The sequence below is a fragment of the Carcharodon carcharias genome, chromosome 34 (assembly GCF_017639515.1).
Source record: "Carcharodon carcharias isolate sCarCar2 chromosome 34, sCarCar2.pri, whole genome shotgun sequence".
In the NCBI taxonomy this organism is placed as follows: Eukaryota; Metazoa; Chordata; class Chondrichthyes; order Lamniformes; family Lamnidae; genus Carcharodon; species Carcharodon carcharias.
The window spans coordinates 20,498,334-20,522,944 of NC_054500.1; the positions used below are offsets into that span (position 1 = coordinate 20,498,334).

The window sequence follows — 24,611 nt, forward strand, 5'->3', positions numbered from 1 at the left end:
GTGCCATCTTTTCAATGTCAAGCCGCCTGAAACCCAGATGAGACCAGCTTGAGATGTTCTGTGACGGGTTATTCCTGGCCCTGCCTCTGGGAACAATCGATCGTGTGGGACCTGTGAACACATTGAGCAGAGAGGAGCACTTGCCTGATTTTCCATCTATGATGATGGATAGAAAACTGGCCCCTCCTTGTTCAGCATTCCTGTATTAACAGTGCCCAGGCAGTGCAACATTCCTGGGCTGAGAGTAGGGAAAATCTGAGGCACTTATGGGACTGAGTAAAAAGAAAATGTGCGCCAGTCTGCATGCCTAAATATATTATGAAACTAGAGCATCATCCCTATGGGACTGGAATAAAACCTTGTTTAATAAAGACTTCATTACCACATAGGGGTAAAATTCCTTTTTGAAGCACAGTGAGCTATTTATACAAACAAACCTGATTCTAACTATGAGATGAACACTGGCTTTCTCTCCCCAAGACTGTTAAACAGGCCTGTGTGTACTTCGGAGCATACTGTCGCCACATACAGACTTCATTAGCAGTTTTGCTTTGAACTAAGCACAGGCCAGACAGGCGCTTCAGCAGAACGTGTTTGCCGGATATTGGGACAGGACATCAAGGTGGAGTTAAGGTAGTAGATCAACATTATTAAATGGTGGAACAGACTCAAAGGGCTGAATGGCGTTTTAAAAAATTTATCGTTCGTTGCCCATCCACAATTGGCCTGCGATGATGAAGGGCTGCCATCGAACAATTGTCTGTGAAATGCCTCAGGATGTTTTGCTAAGTTAAAGCCTCTATGTAAATACAATTTGTTTTATCATCAGTACTGTAACAGGTGAAACAGTGCTCCTAAGATGATTTAAATTGAAAAAATGTAGCCACAGGACACCTAGCAACCAATTTGCATATAGGAAGATGCCACAAACGGCAACATGATAATGACTAGGTAATCTGTTTTAAGGAATAAATATTGACTAGGACAGCCAGGAGATCTCCCCTGCTCTTCTTCAAAGTATTTGCATGGAATCTTTTACACCCACCAGAAAGGACAGATGGGACTTCAATTTAACATCTCATCCTTAAGACAACACATCACAATGCAACACTTGTCAGTGCTGTGCTGGGGTTGTCAATGTGGGTTACATGCTTGCCCGTTTGGAATGGGACTTGAACCCACAATTTCCTGAGTCAGGTGAGAATGTTACCCAATGTGCCACGGCTGATGGGTAATATAAGAACATTGGAATTAGGAACATGAGTAGGCTATTCAGCCCTTTGAGTCTGTTCCACCATTTAATAATGCTGATCTAACTCCACCTTGATGCACTATCCCAATGTCCCTTGATGCCTTTAGGATCTAAAACTTATCGATCTCTCTCTGGCTTGAATATACTTAATGGCTGAGCATTCACAACTCTTTGGGGTAGAGAGTTCCAAAGATTCTCAAACTTTTGAGTGAAGACATTTCCCCTCATCTCAGTCCTAAATGGCCAACCCCTAGTTCTAGACTCTCAGGCCAGGGGTAACATCCTCCCACCATCTACCCTATCAAGCCCCTTAAGAATTTTATCTTTCAATGAGAGATGAAAGCTTATGGTGTTGGGGGTGATATGTTAGCATGGTAGAGGACTGGCTAACAGGAAGCAGGATAAATGGATTATTTTTAGGATGGCAAACTAACTAGTGGAACACCACAGGAATTAGTGCTGGGGCCTCAATTATTTACATCTATATTAATGACTTGGATGAAGGGTCCAATTGTATTGTAGCCAGATATGCTGGTGATACAAAGCTGTGTAGGAAAGCAAGTTGTGAGGAGAATACAAAGAGTCTGAAAAGGGATGTAGATAGATTAAGTGAATGGGCAAAGGTTCGATGGAATATAATATGGGAAAACATGAGGTGGTCTACTTTGGCAGGAAGAATAGGAAAGCAGAATATTATTTAAATGGAGAGAAACTGCAGAGGGACCTGGGCGTCCTTGTACACGAATCACAAAAAGTTAGTATGCAGGCACAGTAAGTAGTTTGGATGGCAAATGGAATGTTTGCCTCTGTTGCAAGGGGGATGGAATATAAGAGTAGGGAAGTCTTGCTACGAATATACTTGACATTGGTGAGACCACACTTACGGTGTTTTATTTTGGTCACTTTACTTAAGGAAGGACATACTTGCATTGGAAGCAGTTCAGAGAAGGTTCTCTAGACGGATTTCTGGGATGAAAGGTTTGCCTAATGATAAAAGGCTGAGCAAGTTGGGCCTATAATCATTGGAGTTTAGAAGAATGAGAGGTGATCTTACTGAAGCATGTAAGATTCTGAGGGGGCTTGACAGAGTGGATGCTGGGAAGATGTTTCCCCTCGTGGAACTAGGTGGTACCATTTAAAAATAATGGCTCTTGTATTTAAGATGGAGATGAGGTATTTCTCTGAGGGTCGTTAGTGTTTGGAATTCTCTTCCCCTGTGAGCTGTGGAGATTGGGTCTTTGAATACATTCAGGCTGGGACAGGTTTTTGATTTACAAGGGAGTAGAGGGCTATGGGGGAGGCAGGTGGGAAAGTGGAGTTAAGATCTGCCATAATCGTCTTTAATGGCAGAGCAGACTCTAGTAGCCTACTCCTCTTCCTCCTTGCATTCTTGTGACATCTCATTTTCCTAAATTCTAAGGACTATAGGCTTTGTTTACTCATCCTCTTTTCATAGGACAATTGCCTCATCCCAGGAATCAGTCCAGTGATTGCACTGCCTCTAAGGCAAGTATATCCTTCCTTGGGTAAGGAGGCCAAAACTGTACAGTGTACTCCGGGTGTGGTCTCACCAAGGCCCGATACATTTGCAGTAAGATGACTTCACTCTTGTACTCCAGTCCCTTTGTGATTAAAGGCTAACCTACCATTTTCTTCCCTAATTGCTTGCTGGACCTGCCTGTTAACATTGTGGTTTGTCTATAAGGACCCCCATATTGATCATATTACAAAACTGATACATGTAGAGTGCATTCCAATATCCATCACAGCTTTTTGCCATACTTCAAAAACAATTAAGTTTAAAAAAAGGTAATTCTTCACAAACATAGTGCCAGAGCCAGAATGTCTGCAGTTTTCCAATATTTACTTAACAGCAGCACTCCCTTAATTGACCCTTGTATGAACCCATGTTTACTTAATGTTGTATGTGTTCATTTCAGGCTATACGCTTTAAATGGTATAACGTTTCTGACCTTATAAAGGAATACATCCTCTCATTCAACATGAATAACGCGACAATATTTGCTAGTTGTACATCAGATGAACAATCTACATATATTTCTTGTGAATTGCATGTCAAATTTCTGCATCATATAAGAACTATGTAAAGACAGCAAGAGCAAAAATTTGGGAAGTACCTTGAAATTGTTCAGGAACAGAAAGTACACAAATACAAATCTCTCTGTTGTCTTAACTGATCTTATCTTCAAAATTGAGGCTAAACCGAGGCTCTCACCTACAGCACAGATAGCAGCTAAACTCTGTGAACGTGTTATTTGCACCAACAGCAAGGTGACTTAATATTAGCAACAGGAAAATACTTTGTGTGTTACATGGCACAACATCTTTGACCTCATAAAGCAGCCATATCTCATGTCCATCTAGTACCTATGGCAAAACAGTCATCAATGTAAAACAATCTTTGTTTTTTTTAACTACAGCCTTTAACCTGGGGCCTGACATTTACAGCTAGTTAAAATTGCACTGGGGCACATGCCATTGGGTTAGTAACTAAACAGCGTCTCTCTCCCATCACACTCCCGCTGTCTTGACTTTCCCCTCATGCACACAGAAACCGGCAGAGCACAGACATAATTGGATTACTGTCTCACCTCAAACCCAGCAGCATGTTGTCCTGTGTGAGTGAGCTCCCTGATGGAAGTGCACTGCTCCACGTGATACTTGCCCACAAAGGTCCCAAGCTGTGTTGAATTGGCTGACCTCCATAGTGGAGATGCTACAGCTGGCTTCAGTGCTGTTGGATTACGAATTTAGGTGGGGTGGGGGGGGAACATTAATGAGCAATTCCATCATTGATCATTGCCCACTGAACTATTTGGAACTGTGTTCCAGTTAATATTTGGACAACTCTTGTGGGTTTCGGTTAGGTCACCACTGAGGCTGGCGACTGTTCGTGGAGCCATGCTACAGCAAAAACCAGTCCTGTAAGCTGACAGCATGACTTCAGCTGTCATTTCTGCAGCTGAAGCTGCTGTGGCTGTCCTGTGGGGTAGTAAACGCTAAAGTGCATTAATGGTCCAGGCAAGGTTGTACTGAGCCCAGCTGAAAGCCTGTGTTTAACTGTGCATATTGTAATGTTTCCATTCTCAATTGCTCTCATTACAGAATGGCGGGGAGAATAAATCCTCTTTGTGTTTCAGATGAAGAGAGCATTGATCAGCTCGCCCCCATTGGATATGCTTCCTCCCCCAGAGGGCAGGAAATCCAGAGCGTGGTTTTGCCTCAAGGCTTCTGGCATCGGTGCCAAGCCACGATTGTTCTCTCCGTACATCGAGGAAGCCAAGGCAAGTAAATCGCCTGTTCTTGTTTTATTTTCAATTGGAGCACGCAGCACTTTTGGAAAGTTGCAAATCTGTGCCCTGGAGTCAGCTATTCGCCACAGGCACGGCTGTGGTAACTGTAGCGTAACATTAATGGGAAAACAGTTTCCGCTATGTTGCCTTTTCTTTCGATGCCTCCAGCATGTGACATTAAATAAAAGCCAGGGCTTGTTCCACCTCACTTCCCTGGTTGTCAGCTCTGATTAAATGCTACCTAATTAGAAGAATGGTAATGGGGGTCTGTACATCGTGCTAGTCAGAATTTGACTCTGTTCCGATTTGTTATGCTCCTTGGATGCTGGACTTGGTTTCCTAGTGCTCTGTTTGCACCTTTTGCTGTTGATTGCTGAGCTTTTATTTTGATCAGTCATGCTGGTGGTTTCAGTTTTAAGAAGAAAGAAATTCAAGCTTGGCCAATTGCCAAAATGAGCATTCTCTGCTTATTGTGCAAGCCAAAACAAACCCTGATTTATTCATGCTGTTTTTAATATTGGAGCTTTATTTCCTGGTAATCTGTTGCCAGGATTGTGCTCTCCGAGCAACAGTGGTTAAGAGGAGACTTAATAGAGATGTTCAAAATTAGGAGGGATTTTATAAGAGCAAATATTTAAAAGGTGTTCCTGCTGGTGGGAGGGACAGATGCCAGAGGATACAGATTTAAGATCATTGACGTAAGATCCGGGGAGAGAGTTGAAGAGAAATGTATTTTAGGCAGCGAGCTGTTACTATCTGGAACACACTGCTGAAAGAGTGATGGAGGCAGATTCAGTAGTCCCTTTCTATGGGGAATTCGATATGCACTTTAAAAAGGGAAAAAACAAAATGGAGCGCTATGGGGAAACAGCAGGAGAGTGGGACCAATTGGATTGCTCTTTTAAAGAGCCAGCACATGCACAATGGGCTGAATGGCCTCCTTTGCCGAATGAATTGGCTGACTTCACATGGAGCAGCTTTAGGGGTGCTACCTCAGTACCCCGAGCATAGGAAGGGAGAGTCAGCCTGACACGTTATGGATTTCTACACACTGCCCTTCCCTGCACGTGTGTTTGTCTGAGAGCAGATGCATCAAAGGTTCTGGGATGAAAGGGTTGATTAATGGTATGGGCTTATACTTTCTGAAGTTTAGAGTAGTGAGGGGTGATCCCATTGAAACATAGAAAATTCTGAGAGTGCTTGACAGGGTAGATGCTGAGAAGCTGTTTCCCTTTGGTGGAGTGTCTAGAACTAGGGGACATACCCTCAGGATAAGGGGGTGACCATTTTGGACTGACTTAGGGAGAAATTTCTTCACTCAAAGGATTGTGAATCTTTAAATTCTCTATCCCAGAGAACTGTGGCTGCTCAGCCATTCAGGATATTGAAGGCTGAGATCGCTAGATTTTGGACTCTTAAGGAATCCAGGGATATTGGGGTCGGGTGAGAAAGTGGAGTCAAGATGGAGGATCAGCTATGATCTTATTGAATAGCGGAGCAGGCTTGAGGGGCCATACGGTCTACTCCTATTTCGTAGGTTGGTTGCGAGACTGGGCTTAGCTGTAATATCCCTCTTCCTGTCTCTCTCCATTAATAAACTAGTTGTGGTGCGACAAAGAATAAAAAGTAGTGATGAGTTTAAGGCTTAATTCAATCTTGGGTAGGCTTCTGCTGTTCAGTCCAGTTGAATATCCTGAAATTCCAACCTGAAATACTGCCTTTTAACATACTGGGGGTTATCAAAATACTTTATATAATGCACGTTGATGCCTAAACAACAATAGCCCCTTTAGTAGAGCCTTACAAAACAGCCCATTAGTTGTGCTTTCCACTTGCAGCCTAAGTCCTAGAGGTTTACCCCGAGTCCCATCCTTAGCTTGTTGTATATTCCTGTGACGGGAGAGCTATTGCTGCTCATGCGTTTGGCTACTGAGAACCCGTTGCCTAGACTTCCCTCTGTAAACCTCTCTGTCTTCAACTGCTTCATGATAAAGCCTTCCTTAAGGCCCACCTCTTTGACCAAGCTTTTCTCACCCCTCTTAGCCCCTTGGCTTGGTGTCCTTGAACTTGCATCCCTGCAATGCCTTAAGCTGTGTTTTACGATGTTAGAAGTGGTTATATAGATGAACGTTGGTATTTGTTCAATTGAAATTAGGCTTTAAAGATCTAGGGAACCACATGTTGCACTGATGCTGCGATCTGAAGGACCCAAAAGAAGTTCATTTCTTTGGGACATTGCGCCAGTTTTCAAAGCAAGTGGGGAGAAGTTTATTGTCTTTTTGGCTACTTCTCGGTTATTGGCAATGAGGTTATCCTCAATCCTCCATCTGGACCCTTGTCTTAAATGTGGAGGAGGCTGCCATTTTTCTTTCCATCCCTGATTCCTTAGGCTGTCCCTGAGAAGCATGAGGCACTCTGAGATATTCTGTCCTGCCACATCCTCTGACCTTGCAGAAGAGCCATCATCCCTCAGCACTCACCTCCCTGTGGCATTAAGCCTGGGCCAGTGCACCACCAGTGTGTTAGCTAAGTCATCTGGGAATGGATTGTATAGTTAGACAGCAAAAATGCTACTGCAACCTAATTTTAAAAAAAGAGTGCAAATTCCATCTATTTAGGTTGTCTTGGAAGAACTAATGTCGGAGCAGACAAGCTTGGAAAAGGTGCGGATGAGCCGGATATCCAGCGTTCCGGATACACTCTACATGGTCGACTCTAGTGTGGCAGACTTTTCCCGCCTGAATGCTGGATCCCCACACAGCTGTGATGAAAGTGTTTCTGCATCTCTCCGTGATGAAGTACCTGGTAGGTCAGCTAATGATCAGGGTCTGTTTCTTCCTTTGGTGAGTTATTTACAGTCTCTGTAACTTGGAAGTCCACGCTTTTGTTACTTCCAGACCCAACTAATCCAGTAATCTTGTGGTTGAATCCTTCAGTACAGCACCTGCTCAGTGACGTCGGTGTAGACTTTGTACTCGAGTCTCTGGAGTGGGTATTGAACTGATTTTGAGATGAGAGTGCTCCCCATTCGGGTACGGCTGACACCTATGTCGAGCCTGGTTGTCTCAATTTTCCCATGTAGATTAATTAGAAAGATTTTCATTTATATAACGCCTTTCACAGCCTCAAGATGTCCCCAAGTACTTCAGTCAATAGACACTTTTTGAAGTGTAGTCACTGTTGTAATGTAGAATCTTTCTCTGGGTGCCTGTGTGTGAAAGATGGACACGGGCAATGTTAATATTACCGATGTGCACTAGATACAAACCTGTGAAACTGAAGGATGTTGGGATTGATGGCATTGTAACAAAAAGATGCATCAAAAGTAGGCTGTTTAGTTTTTTAATAGTCCTTGGCTAGAGGATGATTAGTCACATGCAACGAGGAAGGGGTGTGGGGACAAGTCCAGGCAAAGCTGAAATTAGACACACCCGAGACCCGGGCCAAGGTCTGTACAGGGACAGATTTAAAAATAGCAACCATCTCCTAACACCTTAACATCCCAAACCATAGCAGGGCTACTCCTGGGAGAGTACTGGGAAAAATAATCATCCCCTCACGGGAGCAACAGTTGCAAAAATGCAGCTTCCAACTGTCGCAGTTCTTGCAAAGTCGCTATTTGTGTCCCCAAAGATTTTTGGGAAGTTCAATTTACCTTTTTTTTTAATTCTTTCATGGCATGGCCAGCATTTATTGTCCATCCCTAATTGCCCTCATGGTGGTGAGCTGCTGCCTTGAGTGGCTCGGGCTAGGCCATTTCAGGAGGCAGATAGGAGCCAACCACATTGTTATGGTCTGGAGTCCCATGTAGGCCAGACTGGGTAAGGATGGCAGATTTCCTTCACCAAAGGACATTAGTGAACCAAATGGATTTTTACAGCAACCTGGTAGTTTCATAGTCACCATTAATGCTATTAGCGTTTTATTCCGGATGTATTTAACTGAGTTTACATTCTGCAGCTGTTGTGACGGGACTTGAAATCATGTCTCTGGGCTATTGGCGGATTGCTCACACGTCACAATAACCACGTTGCAATTGTAACTGTGTGTGAGACTGACCTGCTCGGCACATTTAGGATTGCTCTTGATGACCTGGTTTCTATAGTATCAAAGATAGGAGTCAAGTAGAAACAAAATTGGTCATGTATAGCATTCACCAAGCACTTTATGGGGAAACGGTGGGATAGTGGTAATGTCACTGGGCTAGTAATCCAGAGGCCCAGGTTTAATGCTCTGGGGGACGTGGGTTCAAATCCCATCACATGGTGGAATTTAAATTCAATTAATAGATTTTTTAAAAAATCCTGGATTTGAAAGCTAGTCTCGGGAACGGTGACCATGAAACTATCATCTATTGTTGTAAAAACCCGTCTGGTTCACTAATGTCCCTTTGGGGAGGGAAATCTGCCATCCTTACCCAGTCTGGCCTACATGTGACTCCAGACCCATAGCAATGTGGTTGACTCTTAACTACACCTCTGAAATGGCCGAGCACGACACTCAGTTCAAAGTTAATTGTGTGTGGTGGGGGGGGGGGGGGTTCAAAGAATGTTGACCTTGCCAACGACACCCACATCCCATGAAAGAGTTAGAAAAGAAAGCTCTTGTATCACGCTCTTATTAACCGATATGTGACTCTCTCTCTCTCTCTCTCTCTCTCTCTCTCTTTAGTGCCTCCAGTAGATGTGGCTAAAACCATGTTTAGACGGCTCAAGGAGATCTGGCAAAGCGACCAGGTGCAGAGGGCTTACACTTTAAACATTGGTGCTGGGGCAGCTGTCACCGGGGCTGTCTATTTACGCGTGGTCCGGGAGTTCGGCCTTCCTGATGTGGCCACTGAATTATTAAAGGTAACCTTTTACATTTGGAGTATCTGCAAAGAGGGTGGTGGAGGAGGGACTTATTGTGGAGCAGCGTGGAAGCTAATCAACTAGAGGCTAAAAGAAACCTTTAGGTTGTTTTTGTAACTAAAGCTGTTACTTATAAATCTTTCTTGGTTGCAGTGATTTAATTTTTGTAGTGTTTTTACAGAAGCTAATTGTTGAGAATGTCCACTGCATAATTGATCTGCGTTTGTACTAGATCATGCCACTTTAATAACTTTCTATATTTAATAGACCAATTTAGTGCAGCAATTGTGATAGTACGAATAGGAATCGAATCAGGTGATTTTATTCCACTTTGACTTTGTTTTTATTTGCTTTTGTTTCTTTCCCCCCTTCGTTGAGCACACTGACTTAAATTGACAGTCTTATGTCGGAGGTTCCCTCTGCAGGCTTACTTTGCAACTGTGGGGAAACCATTCTCGCGCTTGGTCAACTAAACAGATCAAACAGAAGCTTGAAGGCACTGTCAATGTCAGAAACAAAAATGAATTGAGTTTTGAGATGTCAGTAATTTACTAAGTACAATGAAACACTGTTTTGATCTCTTCTTACTTAAGACTGTGTTTTCTTTGTCTTGTGCTCCCCCTTGTGGAGAGTTCCTGATCTTAGCTTTCTTGTCTTTCTCCAAGTTGCTGTATTGCACTTTCTCCCCAAGTCTGCCAACTAATTGAGGGAGTGAAACCCCCACCCCAACCTTTGCTGCTCTTGGGCACCATCTAGTGACTGAGCTGAAAAGCACAATTCTAGAAGCCTAGAATCAGATTGTCTGGCTGCTCTTATCAACTGCCGACCACCTTTGCATGATGGATAAGCACAGAAGCAGGTCATTTGGCCCAAACAGGTTCATACTGGTGTTTGTGCTCCACAAGAGCTTCTTACCACCCAGAGCGAACTCCATTAATATATCCTTCTTGTTACCTTTACCCTCAAGTGTTTATATACCTTCCTCTTAGATGCACCTGTGTTATTCGCATGCACCACACCCTGTGGTAGTAAGTTTCTCATTACCATCACACCTGAGATTAGAAGTCTTTAATATTCAAGTTTATGTGGGATAGTATTTACGATATCACTAGGCTAATGAATGCTGTGGGTATACATGATTGTTACTTAGACTCATGGCATATTTACAGCACAGAAACAGGCCATTCGGCCCAACATGCTGGTGTTATGCTCCACGCGAACTTCCTCCCACCCTATAAGTTCAAGCCTTTCTTTCTCATCCAACATATCCTCCTATTCCTTCCTCCCGCATCTGTTTATCTAGCTTCTCCTTAAAGGTTTTAAGTCGTATCTCAAATCCTAAGTTACAATGTTTCTTCGCTGGTTTCTCAAACCATAGGATTAATTTGTCTATCTCCTAGAATCTGTATTTTGAATGCACACCTTTTCCTCGTTCTCTAAACTACATGAATTCTTTCTTGACGCTTTTCCTTAGAGCCTCAGTGATTTTTGACGAGAGTTACTAGACCTGCACGCAGATTCCTTAAGCCTTAAGGTTTACCTCATGGATTTAAAACCGGTCACAGATTCTTACCACTTGCTGCAGACCTACAACCTTCTGAGATCTCCGTATTCCTCCACCTCTGGCCTCCCACATGTCCTCATTCCTTTCAGTCCATCATTGATGGTCATGACTTCAGCTCTGAAGACCCAATTCTCTGGAATTCACTGCCTAAACCTCTTGCCCCCTTTAAGATGCTCCTTAAAACCTACCTTTTTGACCAAACTTTTTGTCATTTGACCCAATATCATCTTAGGTGCCTCTGTGTCAAATTTGTTTGATAAAGCTCCTGTGAAGTGCCATGGGCTGTTTTACTACATTAAGGGTGCTATATATGTGCAATTTCTTGTTGTTACTATCCTTCTTAAAAAATAATTTAAACTTCACAAAGATGGTGAATACTGGAGACTTTCCAGGCTTCAGTCAGAAATAATGTTTTTTTAAATTCCTTTATTAAATCACTCAATAAAGTCTACTGTTGGTGGTGGAATGGAGAAAGGGAGGCTTACTCTTTGAGCGTACACCCATGGTAGAACTAATTTGAAATGTTAGCCTTTCCTTTCCGATGTTGATAACCTGCTGTGTAATTCCAGTGTTTTCTGACTGTATTTCAGATTTGTATTACTTTTTTACAGGCTGATTTTTCTCTAAAAGAGATCTAATGTTCCTTCCACAACTTTTTTCTTTCCATTTCAGTATCCTGCAGTGCATTTTCCTAATGAGCACCTTGGCATCGATAGCCCAACCTTCGCAAAACGCCAGCCAAACTCCCGTCGGACCACTCCAGTCAAGGAAACTAACATCCTGAGCCTGGATCCTTTCAGGAATTTCAGTCCCCCACTCCCTCCCCCTCCTCCTCCCTACCATCTCCCTCCAACACCCAGGAGAGAATGCACACAGCCCAGTGAAAAGAAAGAAGACAGCCAGCCTACCTCATGCCGTGCTTTGCGTGCTAACTTGCAGCCACATTCTGGCTCTCGGACTTCAGAGCAGGCGGTGCAGGCCTCCATCAGGGCCATTAACTGCGAGGAGCCCAGTGATAGCCACATGACACTCGAGGAGCAGGTCCCTGTAAGTATACTTACACACTACTCACTTCAGATGGGTGTGTGCCCCTGCAGTGTTTCACTAATGCCACTGCTGTGTATTGCATTGTACTTGCTGACCTCTGCTGCAGAACTTAAACCTTCCAAGAGTTCCTGGAGCAAAACAAGAGAGGCCCACCTTGATGATAAACTGCGCCATTTTGTTTGTGGCTGACTGCTACTCCAGTGTTACAACAGTAACTACGCTTGTCTGTAAAATGCTTTGGAATATCCTGAGGTCACAAAAGGCATACATGTTCCTCATTACCCCAGTTAATGCATCGGTTCAAATTTTTTTTTTCCAGCCCAATCACCCAATTGATTTTATAAAAAATGGTGTTGGCAAGTGTGAAATAGAATCGGGTAGCCCAGGAATGGAGCAATGCCCTATATTCAATTAGTGGATTTTAGACTGGCTGGCTGGAAAATGAGGGAGTTTTGCAGCGTTGGAGGTGCTGATCTTAAGTAGCTATTAAAAAATATATATGATCCAAAGAAGAGCAGATGAATTCTCCTGGCATCCCAGCTGTTTCCTTTTTCTTTATTCTTCCATGGGATATGGCAAGGACAGCATTTATTGCCCATCCCTAATTGCCCTTGAACTGACTGACTTGCTGGGCCATTTCAGAGGGCAGTTGAGAGTCAGCCACATTGCTGTGGGCCTGGTGTCACAATTAGGCCAGACGAGGTAAGGAGGGCAGATTTCCTTCCCTAAAGGACATTAGTGAACCAGGCGGGTTTTTACAACAATTGATGATAGTTTCATGGTCATCATTACTGAGACTAGATTTATATTCCAGATTTATTATTGAATTTAAATTCCACCAGTTGTCCTTGATGGGATTTGAACCCATGTTCCCAGAGGATTATCCTGGGTCCAATTCCCAGTCCAATGACATTACCACCTCACCTCCATCTTCTCCCATAATACTTGTCCTTTAACCATCATCCCTAAAGCATCTGGTTATTTATCTCATAGCTGTTTGTGGAACATTGTTGTGTGCAATTGGCTGCTATTTTTCACTACATTCTGACAGCAACTATATTTCAAAAGTGCTCAATTGGCTATAAATCACTTTGGGTGCTGTGAAAGAAATTAATACATGCAGTTGCTGTTGTTTCCTCACATAATAGTATCATAGAATCTGAATGGCACAGAAGGAGGCCATTTGACCCATCATGTCTGCACTGGCTCTCCAAATGAGCATTGTGACCTAGTGCTATTGCCCTGCCTTTTCCCCGCACCCCTGCACGTTGTTTCTATTCAGATAATCATCTAATGTCCTCTTGAATGCCTTGATTGAACCTGCCTCCACCACACTTCCAGGCAGTGCATTCTAGACCCGAACCACTCCTATGAAAAAGTTTTCTCTCATGTCCCACTTGCTGCTTTTGCAAACCGCTTTAAATCTGTGCCCTCTTGTTTTTGATCCTCTTACAAGTAGGAACAGCTTCTCCCTATCTACTCTGTCCAGCCCCCTCATGATTTTGAATATCTCTATCAAATCTCCTGTCAGCCTTCCTCTCTCCAAGGAGAACAGTCCCACTCTCTCCAATCTATCCTCGTAGCTGAAATTTCTCATCCCTGGAACCATTCTTGTAAACCTCTACTGCACTCTCTCCAATGTGTTCGCACCCTTCATATAATATGGTGCTCAGAATTGTACACAATATTCCAGCTGAGGTCTAATGAGTGTCTTTATATTAATTCAGCATAACCTCCCTGCTCTTGTACTCTATGTCCCTATTAATAAAGATCTATAAGCTTTATTAACTGCTCTCTCCACCGGTCCTGCCACCTTTCCTGTAGAAAATAATACATTTATTATATTACTACTTGATGTTCAGTGGCATTGCGCATAGGGGAAGCAAGATCAAGTTTAGTCTTTAGGTAATGCAAGGTTAGAAAGTGGGAATAACTGAGCAATTTAATAATACCCAATGTTTCCATTATAAAATTCCTTGGTTGATATCTATAATGGAAACTATGTAAACTAGTCACACTGTAATTGCATCCTCCCACCAGTGGTGGCGATGCAGTATCTCCATATTTATAATGGAAAAACTAATTCTGATGTGTGTGCAAATTTTAATACAAAAGATAATGATTCTTCCTACAGTGTTGATTCACTTTGACAATTTCTATGGTCTAATTTAACTGTTTGACTTCACAGAGTTCCAAAAGTTTGGTTAAGGACTTGATGCCTGACATTGCCATGGCAGCTGCATCAAAGCAGAATTTGAGCCCCAAAGACCCTGAGCTTTGTAAGGCCATCACTGACACTGGTCGAGATTCTGCAGAGCCCACCAGTGAATCGTCTGAACCACTCTGCTCCAACCGGGGTATCAGTAAGTACAGTCTAAGGAAGAAGAAGCACTCTAGAGGGCAGAAACCTCGAAGGCATGTAGACTTTTGGAACTACCCTGATTTTTATGACTTTTCCCCTGAAGATTCTTGCCAATCCTCCGCTTTGTCCCAAAAGTTGCCTTCCCCTTCCTCTTCCCCTTCAAAGGGTCACATCTTCTGTCAGGACTTGAAGAATAATTCTAGACCACCCACTGGTTTAAAGCAAGGTCAGATTAACCCCACTTCACCGTCAAAAAGGAAAGAGACCTTGAACAGTGAATCTGCAGATCCTCAGGAGAAGCCAGAACTTAAAAGGACTTCAGTAAAACTTGACCCATCACCTACAGTAGAGGTTGTCCATTGTACTGCTGGCACAGATTTGACCCATGGGCTACCGGCCCATGAGGAAAGGCTACTTGACATTCATCAACAGCTTGGAAGATCTGACCAGCAACTGCCTTTAGAACCAGCTAGTTATAAAGCCACCTCTGGTGGGACTTTGATGGGGACGGACTTGATACATGGTTTGCCAGCTGAAGAGCAGAAACCTAGACCTAGACTTGCGTCGCCAATCAAGTGTTCTTTTCTCACTTGCGAGCCACCAGCTTCTCAGTCAAGACAACGGAGCTCCCCACAGACCACAGTAAAATCCGACAGCCTTTCTTCCCCGGGGCCTAGCTGTTGTGATTACCTTTACCGGAGGGGTGGAAATGGCACAGCAATGACGACGGACCTGACTTGCAGTCTTCCTACCAGCCCCAGTGTTGGTGTGCCATTAATCTCGGTCATCGAAGACTCCTCTGGAAGAAGACTAGCTGAGGCAAACCTCCTCTCACCATCAAACTGTTGCATCACTCATAGCGTGAACTCCAAGAGACAGCCAAGTAAATCAGAGGCTAGAGACTTTCCTTACAAAAAATCAGCTCTATAAATCTGGTATTTGTATTCCTCAGCTGTTATATTTTATATTTTTTCCTCCCCTTTTTTTCTCTCTCCATTCTGCAATGGGTGCCCTTTACAAAAGAAAAAAATATGGTGTGATGAGAGTTCTTGGGTGACTATGGTCCAGCTTTTTCAGTGTGAGCTCACTGACATCTCTGACAGTGTTGCTTGGGACATGATCTGCTCAGAACATTGGATGTTCCTTAGTGATCAGATGAATCATTTGGGGGAAGGTTGGGGTGGCAGATTGAGGCTGGGGACCGTTAATATGTTAATTTTTTTTAAAGTGCCATTGCATTTGCACCTGGGCAAAGACAGAGCATTGGCCCCGTGATGATGCTGCCATTGAGTGGCCCATTCTCAACCTGTTCTATCACTAGGGACAGTCCACGATAGGCAGGCCATCCTCACAGGGAGGTAAAATTCAAGAGGGAGCTCACGGGAAGCCTTTGCAACACAGCCCAGCAGCTGGCTGTGGAGGAATTTCAACCAATAGCCAAGATCAGAAAGTGGAAGAGGACAGATTTGGGGAAAGGGGAATAAGAGGTTTCACTTCCTGTCTCAAGTATTCCAAAATCCAAGCAAAAGAGCAATTAAGAAAGATGAAACAATAGGGAAACGCACAAGGAATTATTTGATGACAAGATAATTTCCTCTTGACAGTAGGAACTTCCTCTGGGGGGGTGTTCCTACAACACACGGACTGCAGCGGTTCAAGAAGGCATCTCACCACCACCTTCTCAACGGCAATTAAGATGGGTAGTAAGTGCTGGCCTAGCCAGCAATGCCCACATCCAGTGAACAAATAAAAGGATAGAAAATGGCTCAGTGGGTTAGAATCAGGACCAGGAGTATTGGGGATAGAGATGAAGTTAGGCGGGCGTTCCTTTTGTCAGCATTGTCAGGCATGACAGCCAGTCACAAGAATTTGCTCCACTAATGGCCATAGATTTGCTGCTCATTGTGAATTTCAGCCATGCAGATCAGAGAGGTCCAAGTTTGATTCCCACAATGCACTTAGTTAACTGAACACTGTCAGCTTGATGGTGCGCGATGTTACCAAAGGAAAGAAAGGTCAACCAGCTTTCCATGCCTGATTGCTGGCAAGTGCATCCATGTGATGCCTTCTCCTTTACTCTCTCACTGTCTCCCTTCTTCACCTGTAAAACGCATGTGTTTGAATGACCTGTGGATTGCATGTGAAGAAAGGGCACTGAGTGAAACTGAGTTCTCCTGAGCATTGAGATCAAGGGAGAAACCATTCACCGTCGGTTACTCCTGTTTATTGTTGAACCGTCCGCGCTTGAAACAAAAACAAACTAGCTTCCACTCCGTGCCTGATCGAAGCAGGTTTCTGATACCAGTCCCCATTTGGGAGGGGATAAACTCAAAAATCAGGGACCACCATTTGAACAGGTTGGCTGCTCAGCCCTTGTTGCTGGGAAGGAGATGGGGATTCTTGGGGGGTGAGGTGGGGGAAGGGGAATAAAAGGGAAGTAGATATCTTTGCGAGTCACAGGTCTTACCATTTCATCAACAGTATTCTGTAGCCAGAGGCTGAGAAATAGACTGAAAAATGCTTTTGTTAGTAAAGTTAGTTATGAAGTTCTTCAAACCTGAGCTAGCCCTTCACTTTTGATGATGATACCTTTTGCTGAGTCTTTTTGGGGGGAGAGCCACTGTCTGTACAATGTAACACAGTTTCCCAACTGGCCTATTTGTGAAAATCCAAAGGCACCTCAACTTATACACAACATAGAAGGAACTGACTGATCAACTAGCCAGGGGTGTCACCAGGAATTTCATTTTAAATGTTAAATGATATGTGGGTGAAACTTAAACTGATGCACCCATCAGCACCAGTGATGGATTCTGCCCCCCCCTCAAACTCTGCTTCATGTTTGGTTCAAGTTTTCTGAGTGGTGTGATGTTTTAGGTGAAGCACAGTTGGGTACAGATCTGTCACTGGTGGTGGGAGATGTTTTGAGGGGTTGAACTGAGAGCACTGTATAAGAATACATCTTAGTCGACAACGGTTATTTTCCAGAGGAGCTTTGGTACTAGCACGACAACACTACACAGCACAGGGAGTTCTCTCATGCCCTTTACATCTTCTGTCTAGGCCTTGGCTCTTCCAGGCCGCAGTAACCCACCTAGCTCACCACTTTAACTATCCTTAAGTTGCTTCTAAACTGCTTTTGAGAGGGGCAGTTTTTATTTAGGCTTCTTGAAGTTAAAATTATGTTTTGAATATATTTTTATATGATATATCAACTTTAAAAACTGTGCATCTGCAAATTGTATTGTCTTTTTCTAGAACACCCTGTTTGTTGAATCCTTTGCTGCTGTCTTACCCTACTTGATGAAGTGGTCTTTGAAATCATGTTTTTTTTTGTATTAATAAAAAAACAAGATTTGCTTTGAAAACCCACCAGAGAGCCAGGGGTTTGTTCTGGGGCTACTAAATTAGGTAGGCTTTCCTGCAAATTCCAGCTAAAGTTTAATTCATAATTGGTTAGCTGGTTAATCTAATACCCTGGACACCAGTTAAGGCACTTGAATATTTAATGAGTGTTTTCTCCATTGGCAGTCCCACTTAATTGCTTGCATTCAACAGCTAGAGTGGCATTGGCCAAGAACATATCCTGTACTATTATTGATGGGGTTACCAAGCCCAAAACCAGACTGTGGGGGCAGTGACTCCGTCATGACTTGAGCAATAAGGTTCACTTCCCTAATTCAACAATAATCTGGAGTACGAGGGAGGAAAATAAATATTTCCCTTCATAGACAGGAAGTGGAAGGGGTATAATTTAACCTAATCTGCCAGGTGGATATCTCACAGGATCAGATGGCATGCTATTAAGATTGGATGGGGCTAAAGCCAGAGTCCTGTCCGATCCCATCAGTTTACCCAGTGGGAACAGGTTAAAATTTCCTCCTTTGTGCCTGGTTTACCTCCTGAAAATTTTGGAGCATCTTGTTCAAAAGTTCAGACTATTGTGTCTACAGGCACCTGTCAACTTTTGGTATTAAAGCTGCTCCATGACTGGTCATGAGAAGAACCAATGCTCTAGGTTCTTGCTCTCTCTCAACCCCACCCTCCCTCCCTCGCTGCTATGCGTCTATAATACACTGAGGTACACACATGAAATGATGTCCAAGTACTAATATACAAAACTAGCCTGGTCAGAGGGAAAGAGGTGTCTCCCTTCTTTCCTCCACCACCCTATTCTTGCATTTATCTACATAACGATTACTGCATTTGGAAGGCAATATGTTGTACAAATGCTAGTTTTCCTTTCAAATATACCTTCCTCTTCCTGGTGCCCATTTTCTAACAAAAGGGTGTCAGAGCTAAACAGCTGACTCCTCGTTCATTGCCAGTAGTTTCTTGAGCAGGTCACTAAACAGTGCTTAATGCTGATGCAGGGTGACTGTCATTTATTTATTCTCCCTTCTCGTTCCTCCTTTATTTGGGGAAATGGCCCCCTTGTATCCGTGTTTCCCTCATGGCAAAGCTACGCTGGGGAAGCCTTGCCGCCTGGAACCGTTGACAGAGACTCATGTTCAGCCAGGAACATGTTTCCTATTCCAATAAGTTGCATCATATAGAGTGCTGGTTGAGTAATCACAAGACGGGCAAACATGGGGGAGGCCATTCAGCTCATCTTAACTCATTTGCCACTTCAGTTAGAGGCTTCCAGGCATCTCAATTGATTCCAGGTTTTCTTTATCCTACTCGGAACTTAATTCCAGGTGTTGGGAATTCTGGGAGAGTTAGGTCTTCCTCACATCAGTCTCAAACTTGCCTTTCACCAAAGTTTGCCTTAATCGGCTTCCTCTTTTCTCTTTCCTTCCATTTAATTGGATAAGCACCATTGGAACCCCATGCAGCACCTTAAACATTCACTCCTGCCACCAGTGCACAGTAGCAGCAGTGTGTACCATCTACAAGATGCGCTGTAGCAACTCACCAAGGTTCCTTCAACAGCACCTTCAAACCCGTGACCTCTACCGCCTAGAAGGACAAGGGCAGCAGATGCATATGAACACCACCACCTGCAAGATCCCCTCCAAGCCACACATCATCCTGACTTGAAACGATGTTGCTGTTCCTTTAGTGCCGCTTGGTCAAAATCCTGGAACTCCCTCCCTAACAGTACTGTGGGTGTACCTACACCAGATGGACTGCAGTGGTTCAAGAAGGTGGCTCACCACCACCTTCTCAAGGGCAATTAGGGATGGGCAATAAATGTTGACCTAGCCAGCGATGCTCACATCCCATGAACAATTTTTTTTTAAAAAAGCTGCCATGACACTTCTATGGATTCTTCTGAGAAATATTGAATGTTTCAGTAAGTTGGTTTCAAGTATTTTGAAAGTTGAGGCTGAAAGTTGAAGCAAGTTTAAACAAAACAGGTAAATGAAAAGGACCAATATTGTCCGAGGGGAGCTGGGGAGGGCTGTATGGTTTGCTGAACATCACTTGAGGAATGGTACAGGGCAAGGTTTTTGGTGGTGGTAGCAGAGACCTCTGCCCATACCTGCCCTTCAGTCCTCGAGATTAAAATGGCAGCTGTCAACACTGCCGGCCATTGCCAAGGCATCTCTGCAATCAGCATGGTAATAGTGGCAGGTTTTGCCATTTATGTTGTTAAGTGCTATTGACCCACATGTACCATGGGAACTCAATGTGATTGTTTTCACTTGCTGTGGTTTCTGTTTGAACCCTGTGAGATCATGAACACAAACCCAAAAGAAGCATTTTGTGGCATTTTGTATAACAGATTTTTCAGTATCTTGAGTGAGTAACACTAATGGCAGTGTAGGATCCCTTTATGTTGTAATTGGGGGCAGATGTATCAAAACCACAGCCCTTAATAATGGGCTTGCAGGTCGCAATTTACTTTCTTTGAATTTGATCCTCTTTCGAAATATGTTTAAATCCTTTCCCTTTTCACCCAAGGGGAAAGTGGCCCTCGATATCCAAATGCCTATTGTAAAGATTTTCCCTTTCCTTGTTTCCTTCCCTTTTTGATGGTCAATGTGGATTTTGTTTGGACATAGAAGAGGGATGTTTCTGAACAGAAACTGCATTATGCAAAAGAAAATGGATGTTGTAGTGGTTTCAGGAGATCGGTTGGTATACCTGGCCTCCTGATGCCATGGACTTTGTCCAACACTCCTCCAACCCCAAAGTTTATACTGTTCTATCCAGCACTGTTGTTTGGCTATAAACCTGTGACAGTGCATACTACAGCTAGACCTACGAAGGAAAGGGACAGGATAGGTCAGGTCATTTGTTTCAAAGCACATTAGAACAGTGCATCTACTCCTGGGAAGTAGAAGCAATGTAAGAATTTGACTAATTCATAAGCTCCCATTTGTTACTTCAGAATGTCCTGTCTCCGTTCATGGTCCTGCAGCTTTGCCCAGCACGCGTGCATCATCTGACTTGCACTATGGGCAGTTGTTGAGAGAGTCAGAGGAGGGAGTGGGGCAGGAGGGAGAGTAGAAGAACATTTCTTGTTAATGGAATGTGGAGTTTTAAAAATCGAAAGGTTCCTGAGATCCGAGCAATTGCTCGGGAGAATGGTTCTGCGTTCTACTCAAACCATGGTGCTCTGATGGAAACATGGGAGTAGGAGGAGGCTATTCAGACTACTTAGGGGGAAGAGGGTGGCTTAGTGGTAATGTCGTTGGACCCAAGCTAATATTCTGGGGACATGGGTTCAAATCCCACCATGGCAGCTAGTGGAATTTGAATTCAGTAAATAAATCTGGAATGTAAAGCTAGTCTCTGTGATGGTGACCATAAAATCATCGTCAATTGTCATAAAAGCCCATCTGGTTCACTAATGTCCATTAGGGAAGGAAATCTGCCGACCTTACCCATGCTCTTTTTATGAACCTTGAAGGCCAATGCCCGGCAGACCACTTAACAGCAAGAGTCACTGCGGAGCAATCGGAAACAGAAATTCTGCATGGATTTTTTGCCCCCCCCCCCCCCCCCCAACCTCTACTCCTCTCTGCTCGCACCAAAATCAAGTGGTTTAGCACGTACTGGGGATCAAGTTAGGAGCTTTCAGGTATGGGATAGGACCCACCCCAGGGAGGGAAATCTGAGTAGCAGCTTTTAAATGTGATTTGTTGATGACATTTTAAATATGTCTACCTAACCAAAAATCAGGAAAAACTGTATGGAAAAGATTTGCGAGCCATTATCCCACCATTCCTTAGCTGTTGCAGCTAGTCCAGTAGAATTTGAAACTTCTTGTTTTTCAGTGTAAGACAGTGAAATCCTCTCATTAAATTGCTGCCAAGAAACTTTTAATATTAAGCCAGGGCTTAATACTAAACCCAAGGGCTCTGTGAGCATTCCTAATGGATTCCACACAATTTTCAGGTCATTTGAAAATTGCACTAAATGTTTAAAATTTTCAAGATATATGGTTCTTACATTTAATGAAAAACTCATTAAAATTTTTCAGCATTTTCATTCATTCGTTCAATAGTGTTTTACTTTGCTTTCATCTTTACATATGTGTACACACAGTGGAGGGAGGAGGGAGAGGGGGTTGGGGTTCCCCAGAATTTCACAAAATATTATAGGGTTCCTTAAGTAAATAAAGGTTGAAAACCACTGTATTAAGCACTTATCTGGTTTTAAAATCAGCAGTGCCCTATAATGAGCCGTTTTTATAATTGCCCTAGGCTGCATCAATTGTACCACTCGCTCTACTACAATCCAACTGGTGTGGGTTATGACGAGATGTTAATTGGAATGGTTGCAGCAATTATGTTGAATGCACCTCCTGCAACTGCTGTTCCTTTTTCCTTTAAGTTCATCTTTGTGCAACCTATATGTTGATGACTGACTTCTGCCCGCAAATGTACACGATATATAGTAAAAATCTTAACCTTCTCTGTAAATTTGACCATGTGAATTATATGTGTTTCTTCTAAATCTATTTTTCTACGACAGTAGATAATGTAATTAAAAAAAAAAGAACTTCAGTAGACACATTGACGATTAGGGAAAATGACTGAAGAAATTGATTCCAGGATCCTTTTCCACGCAAATAGTAACTTATTTATGTACTATAGTTGCTTGGATCTTTCTAATGTTATGAGGATAATAAATGTACGAAGAGTCTGGCCACAGCTTGTATGTGTTTTCTTTTAAACTGCCTGCCTTCTCATCCTTACATACGGGAAGCGTCGTCTGAAATGTTCACCTTTAATTGCAGGAGCGGAGTATTGGTTAACTGGCTGATTGGAAATTTTTGTAAGAATGTGGAAGATTTTTCCGTTGGATTTGAAAAGGTAGCTGAACAGCAAAAGTAGCAATTATGATTAAACCACGTGAGAAGGCAGCATTAGTTTCTCTGACAAGTCCTAGCTTATATTTATGAAAAAAAATTAGTAACCTTATTTTCAAATTCTGCACCCTGACTGACATTTCTCACCAAACCCTATCTCTCTAACCTCCTCCAAACCTACGAGCCTCTGAGATTGCTGTGCTCCTTCAATGACGGCCTTTTACTCATTGTAAGTTTGATGTTTTAGAAGGAAGGCAACATAGAATAACACCTTGTGTGTTTTGCTCCAAGATATCTGCGCTCCTTTAATTCTGGCCTCTTGTGCATCCTTGGTATCCACTGCTGCAGCATTAACGGCTGCCAAGCTCTGGAATTCCCTCCCTATGCCTCTCTGTTCCCCCTCATCCTTTTAAGGTGTTCCTTGATCAAGCTTTTAGCCACCTGTCCTTATACACCATAACCACTCCAGTCCGGAATGCTTCTCGTTTCTGGATTTTGGAATTCTGAATTATAGAATGATATTAGAATGCCTAACCACAGGCATGTGAACTGGAATGCACTGCAGATATAAATATTGACCTGAAGTATAAAACACTATAAAGCCATAATAAAAATTGTTTACTTATTCAAATACACTATCTTTCACGTTTCCGCTCCCAAAGTACTGGACTAAAATTATGTCATGAATTGCTTCTCAGAAAAAAAATTTCAGACAACTGGTGTTCCTGAACAATAGATTTCCGGACTGAACGAAGTTATCTCCTTATGTGACTCAGTGCCAAATTTTGTTTGATAATCGCTCCTGTGAACCACTTTGGGACATTTTACTGCATGAAAGGCACTATACAAATGCAAGCTGTTTTGTTCACAATGACACTCCAGGATAAAAGCAGAAGTTGCTGAAGGTAACATTGATGAAGAATTAAACTTTTAAATAATATGTGAGGATATTGACTAGGTCATGCCTCAAAGTGTGTGTATGTCCAGCAATCTGTTGATGCCCAGAGTGTCATAAACTGCCTGACAAAGTTAAAATTCACTAGGATTAAGAGAGTACTAGTTAACAATAAGGATGTTTGTTAACAGCTGTTTAAAAGAGAGATACAAAGCTTCACTCTTAAGAAACTTTAGCTACCTTCAAGGAATGATGCCATGTGAGGAGTCTTCAGACTGCTTTTTGAAATTAACGTCAGTAGCAAAGGCAACATCTGGCCCGAGTGAGTAAAATTGAGTAACTGCACCTAACTAATATTAGAGATGATGCAGAACAGATTCATAAGAATGGCTCCAGGTGTCAGGTATTTAAGTTATGTGGATAGCTTGGAGAAGCTAGGGCTGTTCTCCTTAGAGAAGGTTGAGAGGAGATTTGATAGAGGTGCTCAAAATCATGAGGGGTTCTGGACAGAGTAGATAGGGAGAAACTATTCCCATGGGTGGATTGGTTGAAAATCAGGGGGCATCGTTTCAACAGGATTGGGAAAAGAAGCAACGGTGACGTGAGGAAAAGATTTTTTACACAGTGTGTCATTAGGATGTGGAATGCACTACCTGAGAGTGTGCTGGAGGCAGATTGAACCATGGCATTCAAAGGAGAATTGGATGCTTATATGAAGAGAGAAAATTTGCAGAGCAATGGGGGAAAGGCGGCGAGGAGTAGGATTGGGTGAGTTGCTCTTGCAGAGAACTGGCATGGACACAATGGGCCAAATGGCCTTCTGTGTTGTAAACGTTCTTTGATTCTATACCTTGTGTAGACTACATGTAAGGGGTTATGTGCTGTTATCTTATTGACTTGAATTATTAACCAGATGTTTTTTGGCATTTTCTACATCTTGACCTGTATTTAAGGTAAAGGATGTATGGCCATATTTTATATTACTTCCACATCAGAGCATATGACCGTATCCTATGTAATCCTAAAAAGTTTCAGTCCTCATTTGCTACTCTCTCAGACTC

The 24,611-nt window shown here is 43.0% G+C and overlaps 1 protein-coding gene across 2 annotated transcripts in view; it reads left to right on the forward strand.

Annotated features, from left to right (window-relative positions):
- The window catches only part of LOC121272610 (BTB/POZ domain-containing protein 7-like), a 63,824-nt gene extending 46,425 nt beyond the window's left edge, over positions 1 to 17,399 (forward strand). For both annotated transcript variants that reach the window (XM_041179284.1, XM_041179285.1), the window contains exons 7-11: positions 4,414 to 4,557; positions 7,185 to 7,371; positions 9,238 to 9,416; positions 11,653 to 12,027; positions 14,216 to 17,399. In XM_041179284.1, the coding sequence (XP_041035218.1) occupies positions 4,414 to 4,557; positions 7,185 to 7,371; positions 9,238 to 9,416; positions 11,653 to 12,027; positions 14,216 to 15,319 (1,989 nt within the window). In that variant the 3' untranslated portion in view covers positions 15,320 to 17,399. The remainder of the gene's footprint in view (positions 1 to 4,413; positions 4,558 to 7,184; positions 7,372 to 9,237; positions 9,417 to 11,652; positions 12,028 to 14,215) is intronic.
- The last annotated feature ends 7,212 nt before the right edge of the window (positions 17,400 to 24,611 follow it).